General features: G+C 45.1%; 1 protein-coding gene across 3 annotated transcripts in view; it reads left to right on the top strand.

Annotated features, from left to right (window-relative positions):
- Window positions 1–16,687, top strand: part of RHOV (ras homolog family member V) — a 23,624-nt gene extending 6,937 nt beyond the window's left edge. For 2 of the 3 annotated variants that reach the window (XM_067028995.1, XM_067028996.1), the window contains exons 3-5: window positions 14,632–14,874; window positions 15,066–15,124; window positions 15,323–16,687. In XM_067028995.1, the coding sequence (XP_066885096.1) occupies window positions 14,632–14,874; window positions 15,066–15,124; window positions 15,323–15,766 (746 nt within the window). In that variant the 3' untranslated portion in view covers window positions 15,767–16,687. Of the gene's footprint in view, window positions 1–14,462; window positions 14,525–14,631; window positions 14,875–15,065; window positions 15,125–15,322 lie in introns of those variants that run through there. The other variant, XM_067028997.1, reaches the window with a different exon arrangement.

Genomic DNA, 16,687 nt, shown 5'->3' with positions numbered 1-16,687 from the left:
TAACATTATAATGTTAAAAAATGTATATGCTAATTACACCCAATTAGGATAAGGTACCAATAAAACTTTCAATCTTAACGTACGTTACAGTAAGATTGGGAGCACTGAAAGAGAAAATAAATAACATAAACTTTCCAACTGTTAAAGTAGAGCTTATTCACATTATTTTAAATGGATGTGTTAGAATATCAAACTCCTTTGGTATTTTATTTTTTATTTTTATTTTTTTTGTGGTATACGGGCCTCTCACTGTTGTGGCCTCTCCCGTTGCGGAGCACAGGCTCCAGACGCGCAGATTCAGCGGCCACGGCTCATGGGCCCAGCGGCTCCGCAGCATGCGGGATCTTCCTGGACCGGGGCACAAACCCGTGTTCTCTGCATCAGCAGGCGGACTCTCAAAGACTGCGCCACCAGGGAAGCCCATCCTTTGGTATTCTAGATTTCAATGTGTATATGTAAAAGAATGAGGTCATAGTTTTATTTAAGCGTTACTATTCACAGTATGCTACAAGTGGCGTTCTCTGCAGCTATGTGGTCTTTTTTTTTTTTTTTTTTTTTTTTTTTGCATTTTATTTTATTTTATTTTTTTTAACATCTTTATTGGAGTATAATTGTTTTACAATAGTGTGTTAGTTTTCCCTCTACAACAAACTAGCTATGTGGTCTTAAGATGAACAGTTTTAGTTGTCAGTACCTACAGTTTTATATACTTTTAGGGAGTCTTGGAGTCTTGGTGGGATGCATGCTTTGGACCAGCACCACCTCTCCAGGAACCCCTCCCAGGCTGACCGTTGCCCTCCCCACCACCACCCTCCTGGGCTGTTTCTCCAGACCCCCTTCTTCTCAGGATATGGAAGCTAACTCTGCTGGATGCTGCTGAACGAGTCACCCGGCCCCTCTGAACTCCTCTCATTTCCTCAGTTGTAAACGGTGAGGGTAGAACTAGACCATCTCTAACAGTCTGTAGTTCTCTGAAAGCCAAACCCTTCTCACAGTCCATTGAGAGACACTTGGGGACAGCGCCCAGGGAATAATGGTTTTCAGGGCACTGCCTCCAAGCCAGTTTCTATGCTCCTTACCTAACCCTTAGTCTAGGATACATTTCAAAATATGCCTCAGCCAGGAAGCCTTCTCTGATTATGTGAAACCCAATAAAATCTAACAACCAGCCCTCATCCTGCCTCCAACCTTTTAGATCATAAGACCTGACACACTGTAAGTACTTGGGGAGTGCCTGCTGAGTTAATGCATGACTTGACATGTTAATGTGCATTTACATCATGCCGTCACACTGCATATGTCTGAATAAAACTTGCCTCTGTACTCATCCACGTGGCCTCTTGCAGAAACTGCTTTCAAACTTTTAAAAGTAATGAGATTTTTACATTAAGAACAAGAGTAACAACACAACAACAACAGTAAAATCCAAACTGTTCAAAAAGACCACCAATATGTAGTGTTGTGAGGCTGTGAAGCAACTGGAACCCATTGCTGGTGGGAATATAAAATGGTGTGACCACTCACAGCCACTTAACGTGCACTGACTTTATGACCCAGCAGTTCCATACCTGGGTATTTACCTGAGAGAAAGAAAACATATGTCCACACGAAGATTTGGACACGAATGTCTATAGCAGCTTTATTAATAATAGCCCCAAACTGGAAACAACTCAAATGTCTTTCAATAAGAGGGACTTCCCTGGTGGTGCAGTGGTTAAGAATCCTCCTGCCGGGCTTCCCTGGTGGCTCAGTGGTTGAGAATCTGCCTGCCGATGCAGGGGACACGGGTTCGTGCCCCGGTCCGGGAAGATCCCACGTGCTGCTGAGCGGCTGGGCCCATGAGCCATGGCCGCTGAGCCTGCACGTCCGGAGCCTGTGCTCCGCAACGGGAGAGCCCACAACGGTGAGAGGCCCGCATAACGCAAAAAAAAAATAAGAAGAAGAATTCTCCTGCCAATGCAGGGGACATGGGTTTGATCCCTGGTCCGGGAAGATCCCACATGCCGCAGAGCAACTAAGCCTGTGCGCCACAACTACTGAAGCCCTCGTGCCTAGAAGCCATGTCCTGCAACAAGAGAAGCCACTGCAATGAGAAGCCCACGCACAGCAACGAAGACCCAACGCAGCCAAAAAATAAATAAATTTATTTTTTTTAATGTCTGCCAATAAGAGAATAAACAGGGGCTTCCCTGGTGGCGCAGTGGTTGAGAGTCTGCCTGCTGATGCAGGGAACACGGGTTCATGCCCCAGTCTGGGAGGATCCCACATGCCACGGAGCAGCTGGGCCCATGAGCCATGGCCACTGAGCCTGTGCGTCCAGAGCCTGTGTTCCGTGGCAGGAGAGGCCAGAACAGCGAGAGACCCGAACAGCGAGAGGCCCACATACCGCAAAAAAAAAAAAAAAGAGAAGGAATAAACAAATAGTGGTACATCCATACAATGGAATGCTATTCAGCAATAAAAAAGAACAAACTAGCCTTACATACAAAAGCATGAATGAAACTCAAAAACGGGCCGAGTGTAAGAAGTAAGACATAAGAGAGTACACAGAGCATGTTTCTGTTTATTTGAAATTCTAAAACAGGCAAAAACTAAACCTTAGTAACAGAAAGCTGATCAGTGTTTGCCTAGGACCTGGCATGGGGGTGGAGGATTGACTAGAAAGGAGCAAGAAGGAACTTTTTAGGGGAGATGGAAATGTATATTGATTGTGGTCGTGTTGATTATGTAGGTGGATACTTTGGTCAAACCTCAGTAAATTATACACTTAAAATGGGTGCATTTTACCGTCACGCACCGCACGTTCATGGGGAACCTGGTGCTAAACCATTCGTAGACGACCTGCTTCTGGGTCAGGTTTTCGTACGTAGCAGAGCAGCTCCCTCGCTGCGATCTATTGAAAGTCAGCCCTCGACACAAGGGTTTGTCAAAAAACAAAAGTAATAACAAGAAAAAAAAAAAAGAAAAAAAAATGGGTGCATTTTAGATGTAAATGTTATCTCAATAGAGTTGATTGCGATATCAAATTTTAAAAAGATTTCTGCCCATGGGACTTCCCTGGTGGTCCAGTGGGTAAGACTCTGCGCTTCCAATGCAGGGGTTCCGGGTTCGATCCCTGGTTGGGGAGCTAGATCCCACATGTATGCTGCACCTAAGAGAGTCTGCATGCCGCAACTAAAGATCCCGCATGCCACAACTAAGACCTGGTGCAACCAAAATAGACAGATAAATAAATAATTTTTTAAAAAATAAAAATTAGGGGGCTTCCCTGGTGGCGCAGTGGTTGGGAGTCCGCCTGCCGATGCAGGGGACGCGGGTTCGTGCCCCGGTCTGGGAGGATCCCACATGCCGCGGAGCGGCTGGGCCCGTGGGCCATAGCCGCTGAGCCTGCGTGTCCGGAGCCTGTGCTTCGCAAAGGGAGAGGCCACAGCAGTGAGAGGCCCGCGTACCGAAAAAAAAATAAAAATTAAAAAATAAATAAATAAATAAATAAATAAATAAAAATTAGGGCTTCCCTGGTGGCGCAGTGCTTGAGAATCCGCCTGCCAATGCAGGGGACACAGATTCGTGCCCCGGTCTGGGAGGATCCCACATGCTGCGGAGTAGCTGGGCCCGTGAACCATGGCCACTGAGCCTGTGCGTCTGGAGCCTGTGCTCCGCAATGGGAGAGGCCACAGCAGTGAGAGGCCCGAGTACCACAAAAAAATAAAATAAAATTAAAAATTAAAAAATTAAAATTAAAATTAAAAAAATCAAAAGATCTCTGCCCAAATGTCAGAATGGATATTAGAGTTTATAAGACAAAAGAAAATAAAACAATAGATAACGTGCTTTGTAGCACATAATTATTTTTTTTAATATATTTTTAAAAATTGAAGTATAGTTGGTTTACAATATTGGGTTAGTTTCAGGTGTACAGCAAAGTGATTCAGTTATATATGTTTTTTCTTCAGATTACTTTCCATTATAGGTTATTAGAAGATATTGAATATATTTCCCTGTGCTATACAGTAAATCCTTGTTGCCTATCTATTTTATGTGTAGTAGTTTGTATCTGCTAATCCCATACTCATAATTTATCCCTCCCCCCCTTCGCTTTTGGTAACTGTAAGTTTGTTTTCTATGTCCATAAGTCTGTTTCTGTTTTGTATATAGATTCATTTGTACTATTTTTTAGATTCTACATATAAGTGATTTCATAATAATATTTGTCTTTGTCTGACTTACTTCACCAAGTATAATATTCTCTAGGTCCATCCATTTGCTGCTGCAAATGGCAATATTTCATTCTATTTTATGGCTGAGTAATATTCCATTTGTGTGTGTGTGTGTGTGTGTGTGCGCGCGTGCATGTGTGTGTATACATATATCATGTCTTCCTAAACCATGTCCGTTGATGGTGTAGCCCATGACTCTTTTTTTTCTAAGATTTATTTATTTATTTATTTAGGCTGTGCTGGGTCTTAGTTGTGGCACACTTGATCTTCTTCGCAGCATGTGAACTCTTAGTTGTGGCATGCATGCAGGATCTAGTTCCCCGACCAGGGATGAAACCTGGGCCCCCTGCATTGGGAGCACAGAGTCTTACCCGCTGGACCACCAGGGAAGTCCCCGTAGCCCACCATTCTTAAGAGGAGGACTGAAAAGGGGGTGATGGTGGAGCAACAGACGGGGTTCTGCGATCCTGGCTCTGTCTTAGCCGTGAGGCCTTGGGCAAGTCACTTAACTTCAATGGAGACTCAGTTTCCTCACCTATAAATATAATAACAATACCAGTGTATTAGAATGATGACTTTTTGTGTTCCCTATCTGGGTCACAGAAGAAAAAATTCCAAGTCTACCTTATCTGATAAATTTGTGTTGTTCAGTCTCAGGTGGAGCTATGACTTCATCTGAAAAAACTTGCCCTGTCCCAGAGGAAGATAATTATAACACTAGTGCACCCCTGCAGAGCATTCTCTCTGTACCGGCACTATTCTGAGCATTCTCCATAATTCATTTAATCCTCACAACATTCTATGAAGCAGGTACTATTTTAATCAATCCATTTTACAGACAAGGAAACTGAGTTCCAGAAAAGACAACGGTTATTAAGGGACACAACCCGGATACCAACCCAGGTGCTTCGGCCTAGAGCCCACGCTCTTAACCATCAAGCTATCTTGTCTCTTGTTAACAAAAGCATAATTTGCAATAAAGGCAGGGAAAGGAAATTGATTGAGAAATACTAGCTTTATACAAACTTAAATGTGAACAAAACCCAGTACCTTTCTATCAGCACTTTTACAAAAAATAGTGAAAGGTGATTTCACGTTGGTTTGGAAAATCCTGCTCTGTTTCTAGTTTCAACTGCTCTGGTCTTTCTGAAGAGGAGGCTGGACCTACTAACAGGAGGAAAAAGAGATCTAGTTAGGGAGACCAGCCCTCCTGGGTTTAGCACTGAAAGTTCTGTGTCCCAGGATACCCCCTAGTCCTGGTCACCCTAGGCTAGCTGTTCCCCAGTGAAATAACCCCGAAGGAAAAGAAAAGCTGTGATGTGACCTGTATTGGGCTCCTGCCTCCCTCTCCAGCTCATTTCTCACCACTCTCTTCCTTGGCCAGGCTGAGCTAGTTTTAGTTCCAGACTCTTTCCCTTCTGCGCCTGATTCTTGCTGTTTCTTCAGGCTGTTTCCAAGCCCTCTTTGCTTGGTTCACACTCACTCCAAACCCAACCAGACTGATGAAGTTCAGCAGGTACATACCGATGTGGCCACACCAGTTGTTAAAATATCCACTTCCAGGACTTCCCTGGTGCTCCAGTGGTTAAGAATCTGCCTTCCAAGGCAGGGGACGCAGGTTCGATCCCTGGTCGGGGAACGAAGATCCCACATGCATGATGCAGCTAAGTTCATGTGCTCTAGAGCTCATGTGCCGCAACGATGTGGCCAAAAAATAAAAAAAATCCACTTCCCTCAGTGTGGCCCTCCCCATCACTCTTCCCCAGGAGCCAGCCACTAAAGGGTTAATATCAGGCACACTAAAGATCTTCTAAAAAGCTGCTCCAGCACAAGGACTAGCATCTCTCTGCAGCCATACCAGTTTTTAAACAATGTAAATATCATCCCTGATTAAAACTATGTAAAATGCAAATTTATATAAGCAATGCCAAGAAGAGAATTTGGATATCATTGTTAATTGAATGCTTGTTTATTGGGTCCTCTTTTTGTAAAGTTGCTAATGTTCATAATGATCATCCTCATCATCAAAGGAAAACACATACTGTATTGTTAACCCCAGGGAGCTGAGTGGACCTCGGTGGTCTCAGGCCCCAACTTCTATTCAAGAGGAGGCTTTGGGCCAGTGGAGCCAGTCTTTGAGGAGAAGTAACTGAGGATTTGACTGAACCCAGGGCTTGGCCATTTGGACAAGTGCTTGTGACATCAGGGAAGGTGGGGCTGCCTGCTTATCAGTCTCTTTATCATGTGGCAAATCATGCCTCACCATTCATTTATTCATTCCACAAAGAGTTAATAAGCTCCTCCTAAATGGGATGCCACTGGACTGGGGCAGTAAGAGCCAGAAGTTATATGAGACCTTCCCTGTTCCCAGCTGCCTGAAGTATATGATATGCACACAGGAAACACATAATGTTCTCAAAGTGAGAGAAACAGACAATGAGTTTAGAGAAGGGAGGTTAATGTAGGGTAGAGCAAGGTGGGGGAAGAGATGAGGCCTGTTTTGTTCATCCACGTACACTCAGCACTTTCCACAGTGCCTGCCCCACAGTGGGTTCAAAAAGAACCTCATGGAATGAAGGAATGAATGAGAACAAACTTCATAATTCTGCCATTCAGAGGTAGTCACTGACATGTTGGTGCTTTTCTTCTTTTTTTCTAAATATACGACAAATATATTTTTTAATTTCAGTAACTTTTAAAAAGTTATTTATTTTTGGCTGTGTTGGGTCTTCATTGCTGTGCACGGGCTTTCTCTATCGTTGCGGTGAGCAGGGACTACTCTTCGTTGCGGTGCGCGGGCTTCCCATTCCGGTGGGTTCTCTTGTTGCGGAGCATGGGCTCTAGGCGCACGGGCTTCAGTAGTTGTTGTTCACGGGCTCTAGAGCGCAGGCTCAGTAGTTGTGGCGCACGGGCTTAGTTGCTTCGTGGCATGTGGAATCTTCCCGGACCAGGGATCAAACCCGTTTCCCCTGCATTGGCAGGTGGATTCTTAACCACTGCGCCACCAGGAAAGCCCAGTAACTGTTTTTGGTGTAAAATAACATGTTCATTATAGAAAAAGGAGAGAAAATGACAATAAAGCAACATAATATTAATTGCTAACATGTGTTTAGTGTTCATTATATATCAGGCTTCCCACCCAATGGCAATGACTCTCCACATTTTGGTCTATGTCCTTCATATAGGACTCTCTTTTATTCTAACTGTACACTTAAAAAAAATACTTGGGCTCAAACTGTTTATATAATTCTGTATCATTTAACATTATTTTTAACATTTTCTACATCATTGGAAGTTCTCTTAAGGATTACTTCGGTGGCTATTTATCCCATCCTGGGGGTGTACTGTAATTAGAGGCTGTGGGATGCCAGCAGGGACTTGTACAGTCTATCTGATGGCAAACAGGGATTCACAATAGGTTTTTTAGTGGGAGGGTGACAGAATAAACTTGTCTTAGGAAGATTGAGCGCACTAGAAATGAGCAAAACAAAGCCAGGGAGGCAGGCAGGAGGTGGTTCTTTGGGCAAGGGATGCCAAAAGGAAGAGGGGCGTCAAGTACTTCACGAAAAGGACTGAGGACAGAGGAGGAGGGAGAGGAGGGAGTCCAAGTGCATTGGGAGGTTTGGAGACTGTTCGGCTCCAACTCCTTCCAATTCATTAGCTTGAGAGAATTGTGCTACGTGATCAGAAATAAGGAAGTTAGAAGGGGAACTCTGTTAATGAAAGGAGAGGGGAGTTCTTTTACATGAAAGTTTTTAGCTGGCAACTCCTGAAGGCAGTTAAAAAAAAGAAAAGAAAAAGAAAACAATACTGGCCAAGGCTTGAGTGCAAAGTCTGGGCAGGAAAGAGTTGTCTGAGGGGGGCAGTAGCAGTTGGGATCAGGTAGATGGAGACAGGGTGAAGAGAAAGACAGGGAGAAGCAAAGGCTAAGTAAGGCTGGATGTTGGGGAGTGGGGAGGGCAGGGCCGAAGCCCCAGAGGCAGCCTGATCCTAGAGACAGATGGCATGGAGGGGCTGGAGGGCTGGCTAGCAAGATCCTGTTCCCAGCACCAGGAGTCTGACTCAGCCCAGGCCGCTGACTTTGCCGCCAACTCTCTCCCAGGACACAAGTACACCGAATAGAGAAAATCCCAATTAATTAACTGGAAAGCTTGGTGAGTGTGCAGTCTAATTATTATATTATCATCAGTATGTTGGTAAATAAGTAGTGTTCTTCCCAGGTTTATTGAAGTATGGTGGACAAAGAAATTAAGTGTTAGATATAAAATTCTTTTTCGTGCATCCTCTTTTTATTTCAAAGCTTTCTGACCTGCCCATTGAGTCTCTGGCTCCTTCTGAGTAGCAGGCCTGATTCGGAGGCTTTGGAGTAGAGTATGCAGAAGAAATAGAAAAAGACTACATGAGGTGCATTTCACTCACAAAGAGCCTGTGCGTTGAACTTTTTGAATAAACTCTTTCTTTTTCGTTAACCCCTTTTTCAGCAATAGGAAAATCACGATGGTGAGGTACGGGTATATTTCTTTTCATTTATTCTTATTGAGTTGAGGTTTTGCTGTAGGTATTCCAATGTATGCAGTAATTTTAAATAAGATATGGGCTTAACAAAAATGCCTAAGAATTTGACCATACCTGAGTGTAAACCTGTGGATTGCTGGTTCTGAGACTGTCTGCCACTTACTAGCTTCTTTGATCTTGAGGCTAGTCCCCTAACTTCTCTGGGCCCCTGTATACTCCCCCCAACACCCCTCACACACCCCAGCAATTGCACTTGGGTATCATGTGAGATAGGGCAAACTAAAGCACTTTTACAAGTCTAAAGCTCCATACACCTTGTGTTGGACACTTTGGAAACAAAATGTTATGACTGCCGTGATTCAACGGCAGGACCACGTTTTAGTTTTGTTTTTGTTTTGTTTTGTTTTTCTGCTAATTAAAACTATTTTATTAATCTTATACTCTCCCCAAGCTAGCTAATTTTTTTTAACTTAGGGCTTAGGTTTTTGGGTTTTTTTGATACAGCTGACATACAATATTACATCAGTTTCAGATGTACTACATAGTGATTTGACATTTGCATATGTTAGGAAATGATCACCATAATTCTAGTAACCGTCTGTTGCCACACAGTTATTCCAATATTATTGACCATATTCGTTATGCTGTATATTACATCCTCATGGCTTATTTATTTTATAACTGGAGGTTTGTACCTCTTAATCCCCTCAGCATTTCACTCCCTGCCACCCTCCTCCCTTCTGGCATCCACCTGTTTGTTCTCTTTAATTATGACTCTCTTGTTATTTTTTTTTTTGTTATTTTTAAAAATATTTATTTATTTGGCTGCACTGGGTCTTAGCTGCGGCATGTGGGATCTAGTTCCCTGACCAGGGATTGAACTCAGGCCCCCTGCATTGGGAGTGTGGAGTCTTAGCCACTGGACTACCAGGGAAGTCCCTATTTCGTTTTGTTTTGTTTTTTAGATTCTACATATAAGTGAGGTCATACAGCATTCGTCTTTCTCTGTCTGACTTATTTCACTTAGCATAATACCCTGTAGATCCATCCATGTTGTGACAAATGGCGAGGTTTCACTTTTTATGGCTGAGTAATATTCCTTTGTACATATATACCATATCTTTATCCATTCATCTATCAATGGACACTTAGGTGGTTTCCATATCTTGGCTACTGTAAATAATGCTGCAATGAACATTGGAGTGCATATATCTTTTTGAATTATTGTTTTTGTTTTCTTCAGGTAAATACCCAGAAGTGAAATTGCTGGATCATATGGTAGTTTTTTTTTAATTTGGGGGGGAACCTCCATACTGTTTTCCATAGTGGCTGCATCAATTTATAATCCAACTGATAATTCACAAGTGTTCTCTTTTCTCCACATTCTCACCAACATTTGTTATTTGTTGTCTTTTTGATGATAGCCATTCTGACAATTGTGCTTTTAATTTGTATCTTCCTTATGATGAGTGATGTTGAGCATCTTTTCTTGTGCCTGTTGGCCGTCCATGTGTCTTCTTCAGAAAAATGTCTATTCAGGTACTCTGCCCATTTTTTAATTGGGTTGTTTTGTTTTGGTTTTTTTCTTCGTTGAATTGTATGAGTTCTTTGTATATTTTGGATATTAACCCCTTATCGAATATATTGTTTGCAAATATCTTCTCCCATTCAATAGGCTGTCTTTTTGTTTTGTGGATAGTTTCTCTCAATGTGAAAAAGCTTTTTAGTTCGATGTAGTCCCATTTGTTTATTTTTGCTTTTGTTTCCCTTTCCAGGAGACAGATCCAAAAAAATATTACTAAGACCTATGTCAAAGAGCATACTGCCCATGTTTTCTTCTAGGAGTTTTATGGTTTAGGTCTTATATTTAAGTCTTAATCCATTGTGAGTATATTTTGTATATGGTGTGAGAAAGTGTTCCCAACAGCATTTTGGAAAAGCTTGTCTTTTCCCCATTGTATATTCTTGCCTCCTTTGTTGTAGATTGATTGTATAAGCAAGGGTTTATTTCTGGGCTCTATATACTCTGTTCCATTGATCAATGTGTCTGTTTTTGTTCCAGTACCATACTTTTCTTTATTAGTTTTTTTTTTAATTTTTAAAATTTATTTATCATTTATTTTTGGCTGTGTTGGGTCTTTGTTGCTGCGCGCGGGCTTTCTCTAGTTGCAGCAAGTGGGGCTACTCTTTGTTGTGGTGCGCGGGCTTCTCATTGCGGTGGCTTCTCTTGTTGCAGACCACAGGCTCCAGGCACGTGGGCTTCAGTAGTTGTGGCACAGGGGCTCAGTAGTTGTGGCTCACTGGCTCCAGAGCACAGGCTCAGTAGCTGTGGTGCACAGGCTTAGTTGCTCTGCAGCATGTGGGATCTTCCTAGACCAGGGCTCGAACCCGTGTCTCCTGCATTAGCAGGTGGATTTTTAACCACTGCATCACCAGGGAGGCTCAGTTTTTCTGTTTTTTAGTATACTTTATTTTGGAACAGTTTAGATTTACAGAAAAATTGACAAGATAGCACAGGGTTTCCCTGTATCTCACACCGAGTTTCCCCCATTATAAATATCTTACATTGTATGGTATACGTTTGTCACAATTAATGAACCAGCATTGGTATAGTATTATTAACTAAAGTTCATATTTTATTCAGAATTCCTTGGTTTTTACCTAATGTCCTCTTTTTCTTCCAAGATCCCACCCAGGATACCACATTACATTTAATTGTCATGTCTCCTTAGGCTCCTCTTGGCTGTGGCAGTTTTTCAGACTTTCCTTGTTTTTGATGATCTTGACAGTTTTGAGGAGTACTGGGCCAGCATTGTGTAGAATGTCTCTCAGTTGGAACTTTTCCGATGTTTTTCTCATGATTAGGCTGGAGTTCTTCAGAGGTAAAATGTCATTCTCATCACATCACATCAAGGGTTCATACTATCAACTTGACTTATCAATGTTGATCTTAATCTTGATCACCTGCTTGAGGGAGTGTTTGTCAGGATTCTCCACTGTAAAGTTATTTATTTCCCCACCCTTTCAGACTGTCCTCTTTGCAAGGAAATCACTATGCACAGCCCACAAGAGTGCTCGTTTACACTCCTCCTTCAGGGTGGAGTATCTACATACATTATTTGGAATTCTTCACAGGAGATTTGGCTATTATCCCCCATTTATTTATGTATTCAATCATTTATATCAGAATAGACTTGCAGCTTTTTATTTTATACTTGGGGTTATAATCCAGTACTGGTTTATTTATTTATTTATTTATTTATTTATTTATTATTATTATTTTTTGTGGTACGCGGGCCTCTCACTGTCGTGGCCTCTCCCGTTGCGGAGCACAGGCTCCGGACGCGCAGGCTCAGCGGCCATGGCTCACGGGTCCAGCCGCTCCGCGGCATGTGGGATCTTCCCGGACCAGGGCACGAACCCGTGTCCCCTGCATCGGCAGGCGGATTCTCAACCACTGCGCCACCAGGGAAGCCCTACTGGTTTATTTTGTCACTCCAATTGTCCCAGATTTGGCTTTTGGAAGCTCTTTCAGTTGGCCCCTGTGTCCTCTAACTTATCTCCACCTTCCTGTTGTTTTGTTTGTTTAGCACTTCCTTAATTTCTGTGCTACAAAATGTTCCAGGCTCATCTTGTATATTTCCTATTCCAATCCTAAAATCAATCATTTCCCCAAGGAGAAAGTCAATGTGACGTTTTAGTCTTAGCAAATGTGCATCTGACTGGAAGTTGGGACAGACAATCCATCAGGTGGGCAGGAATAAGACTCAAGCCACCCTGGCAAGGGGACTCTCCCAAGCAGCAGCAGCCAGAATTACAAGCCCTTAGCTGAGAAATAGATGACTCACCAGCTCCCCAGGTTGTCTCCTCCCTCCCCCTCTTGCTGACAAGACTGTCCCTAAACCAGCTCCTACAGAGTGACCTAGGTTAGAAAGTGTCCCCACCCAAGGGGCCAGTGAAGAATGCCCTGTTGCAGGCCAAGTTAGGGCTTTAACCATAGCCAGCTGATACCTCCCCCCATTTGTGTATTTGTGTATTATTTATACCCCTTCTACCTGCAGAAAGAACTAAACAGGATTACCCTTAAATTTCAGCTACAATAAAACTATTAAAGCTTGGGTAAAAGGACAATAGTGCTGTGAAGAAGAGCGTGTGTATGTGTTGTGTTGTGTTGGGTGTGTATGTGTGTGTGTGTTAACTTTCTCCCAGACCCCTGAGCTGAGGCAACTTCCCCAGGTTCCCTGAATAACAGATTGCTAGCACCAGAAGGACTTTAAGAAATAAATATGCTTCACCTGGCATTTTATAGCTGAGATGGAGCAAGTGATTTCTCAGGAATCACACAGCTAATGAGCTGAAGAACTAGGAATACTGGGACACGTCTCTTGATGTCTAGGTCTTTTCAAATCCCCATTCTTGCCTCCCTTTCCAGGAGAGTAAAAAGAATAGCTTTTAGACCTCCTGGGTGATACAATGGCAAGACAACACTTTGAGGCTTCTTTCACTTGCTAGATGAATAAACTTATGTGGATATGTCTGAGAAGTCATTGGGGGCTATAATTAGGGGTTATTCGCATCCCCAGACACTCGGACATAGGGAATGTAGGATGTAGACATTGGGATGCAGAAGTGGATACTAGGGATCCTAACATTTCCCCACAGTCAAGCTTTAAATGGTTAAATCAGCAATGTTCTAGTTGTCCTCAACTTTTGACCAACAGTGGTGGAAAAAAAGAAAAATAAATAAAAACCAGGGGTCCTGAGACTTTTTTCAAGAGATTTAGAGATTTTGACTTAGCGATTTTTATACTACCAACTGTTTGAGAAATTGGATTATCTCTTTTCTTTCATATTCACTGCCCTATCCACCTCCCAACACTCTCCCTTCAACTCATGAATGAGGTGTTTTCAATGATCTTTGTGTAGGCTGAGATCTTTGTACAGGCTTGGAATTCAGAGAAAAGATTCTGGGCCTGGTGTCACTTGGTATGGCTGCAATAAAGAGATGAAATTAGCATCAGGCTATTTTTCACTTGCTCTCTTGGTGACCTTCTTAGTGCTACCTGGGATATCATGTCTCTGTCTGTAAACTCCTTCTAAGGCAAGGACAGTGGGCGGCCCAGAACAGCATCAGCAAATAGGTAATTACTATGTGCTTTTGATGATGATGATGATGAAGATAATATTAGGAACTTTGGGGATTTAGAAAATATTCAATTGGAGGACTGTCCTTGAAGATACTCCCCAGCTAGCTTCTCCAGCACCCTGAGTTCCTTTAGAGGAGTAGAGTGAAGGTGTTTAAAGCCTGCCTTCAGGCTGAGTCTAGAGGAAGCTCTTGGTGGAAGGGGGTCGTTACATTCCTGCCTGCTGAGTTCACGCCTGAGTTTATCTTTTGCCTCTTCATGATCTCTATATTTAAAAAAATTAATTCATTAATTAGTAAAATTATTATCCAGACTTTTTTTCTCTTACAAACATATGTCTAGTTTTTTTGTTTTAATTTGAACAAAGATATAATTTGAACATGCTGCATTATGTGTTCTGCAATTTGCTTCTTCCTCCTAACAATAAATCCTGGATATCTTTCTCTGCCAAGATACCTAGATCTGCCTCATTTGGGCGAGTCTTTGTCCTCGTACCTGTGTGATTCTCCGAGGGTCAGTTTTTGGCCTGCCTCTCTTCGTCCGGGTGTGAGACATTGCGTGACCTCTTGCGGTGCGCTGCAGAGGGAGGTCCTGGAGGAGGCCTGGAGGGTGGGCGGGGCCCGAGGCCGCACTGGATATGTAGATGAGGTAGGCGGGGCCCCCCACATATACCCGCGGGTAGCTGCTGGCGGTTGAGCCGGGTCTCGGCAGATTCAGTCAGAGGTAACCTACGGACCCTGCTTCACCGAGAACAGCGGAGCCTGGTCCCCGGCTGTCCCCGGAGCGGGCCATGCCCCCGCGGGAGCTAAGCGAGGCCGAGTCGTCCCCGCTCCGGGCCCCGACCCCTCCGTCACGGCGGGGCAGCGCGTCCCCAGAGCTGGGCATCAAGTGCGTGCTGGTGGGCGACGGCGCCGTGGGCAAGAGCAGCCTCATCGTCAGCTACACCTGCAATGGGTACCCCGCGCGCTACCGGCCCACAGCGCTGGACACTTTCTCCGGTAAGTTAAACGGCCCCGGCGGCCGCGTGGCCGGAGGTCGGGTTGTGAACCGGGGGCTGGGGCTGGCGCCGAGGCGCGAGTGCACGGAAACCGCCAGGGAGGCTGACGGGAGCAGGCCCCGAGGTGGCGCTGGTGAGGCCTGTTGGGATCCAGAACGCTCTAACAGACTTTCCGCTGCCCCTCCTCTGCAGTGCAAGTCCTGGTTGACGGAGCCCCGGTGCGCATTGAGCTCTGGGACACAGCGGGACAGGTGAGAAGACTCGGGAGCGGCCTCTGCTGGTCTGGGGTGAGGTGGGCTGGAGGCTGGGAGGACCCCAGATCCATCAGGAATGGAGAAGGCCTTGGGCCCTTAGTTACGAGTCTCAGTCTCCAACCTCAGGTGACAAGCGGATTCCCGCGTCCAGGGGCAGGGAATAAGCCTACTAATGGCCTGGCCTTTCCATCCCAGGAAGACTTTGATCGCCTTCGCTCCCTCTGCTACCCGGACACGGATGTCTTCCTGGCCTGCTTCAGCGTGGTGCAGCCCAGCTCCTTCCAAAACATCACAGAGAAATGGCTGCCAGAGATCCGCACTCACAACCCCCAGGCGCCCGTGCTGCTGGTGGGCACCCAGGCCGACCTGAGGGACGATGTCAATGTACTGATTCAGCTGGACCAGGGAGGCCGGAAAGGCCCCGTGCCTCAACCCCAGGCTCAGGGCCTGGCCGAGAAGATCCGGGCCTGCTGCTACCTGGAGTGCTCTGCCTTGACGCAGAAGAACTTGAAGGAGGTGTTTGACTTGGCCATTCTCAGTGCCATTGAGCACAAAGCCCGGCTGGAGAAGAAACTGAACGCCAAAGGTGTGCGCACCCTCTCCCGCTGCCGCTGGAAGAAGTTCTTCTGCTTTGTTTGAAGAGCTGTAGCAGCAAAATGATCAGTAGGCCAATGGCCACAGACTTCTAGAACCTGGGGCACGGGACCTTTGAGGGACCTGCTGGCAGGGCCAGGTCACCTCCATGGGACTCAGTTCCCATCTGAACACTGTGGTAACACATTCTCCAACTGACCACTCTTATGTGCCAGGGTGAGCCTAGGGCCTGGAGGAGGGAAGGCTCTGACTTGGATTTCTGTGGATTTCTCTGACTTTGATTTGTCAAGTACAGAGAAATCCCAGTACTTTGATTTTCATGGGATGATCCTAACAGTGTCAGCTGCCTCCAAGCAGTTTGGGATCCAATACCCAGTTTCTTATCATGGGCCCTCAGGTCAATCTGGCTGAATTAGGACCACTCCTGGTGGTCCCCACCTGCTCCTTGGCACAGGGGTGAGGAAGAACCTGGGGAACAGCTGGGCATCTTGGAGGGCTGGAAGGCATCCGGCCCTGAATCGGAGAGAAGTTTAGGATGGATTGGGTAAGACAGAGGTCAGTGAGAGATTGAGAGGGATCCGAAAGTAAAGGCTTGGAGCCTTGGGACTGGAGGCAGGCTGGGGAGGAGGAGGCAGACGAGAGGGCTAGGCTTGGAAGGAAGAAGAGAAAGAAGGAGAGCAGAGAAGTGGGGCAGTTGAGGAGCAAGGCTGCCACCTGGGCTGTCCTCAACCCCCAAGGCCAGGGAGGGTAGGGCTGGTCCCTGGGAAGAACTGGGTCTCAGTGCTCCCTAGGCACTGCCCAAACTGGCTAGGCCAGGAGTGGGGCAGGAAGTGAAAGACAAGGCCCAGCAAGAGGAGGGGGAGGAGCTACAAATTGGAGCCTGAAGGAAGAAGGGGCTTTCTCCAAGGTCACAACCTAGAAGATAAGGCAGTGTGGAGTCTGCAAATAAAGCCTTAAGTTTCTGAA

Source organism: Kogia breviceps, chromosome 3 (assembly GCF_026419965.1).
Source record: "Kogia breviceps isolate mKogBre1 chromosome 3, mKogBre1 haplotype 1, whole genome shotgun sequence".
Taxonomy (NCBI): Eukaryota; Metazoa; Chordata; class Mammalia; order Artiodactyla; family Physeteridae; genus Kogia; species Kogia breviceps.
The sequence above is the reverse complement of the archived record's forward strand: the minus strand, read 5'-3'. Positions and strand labels throughout refer to the sequence as shown.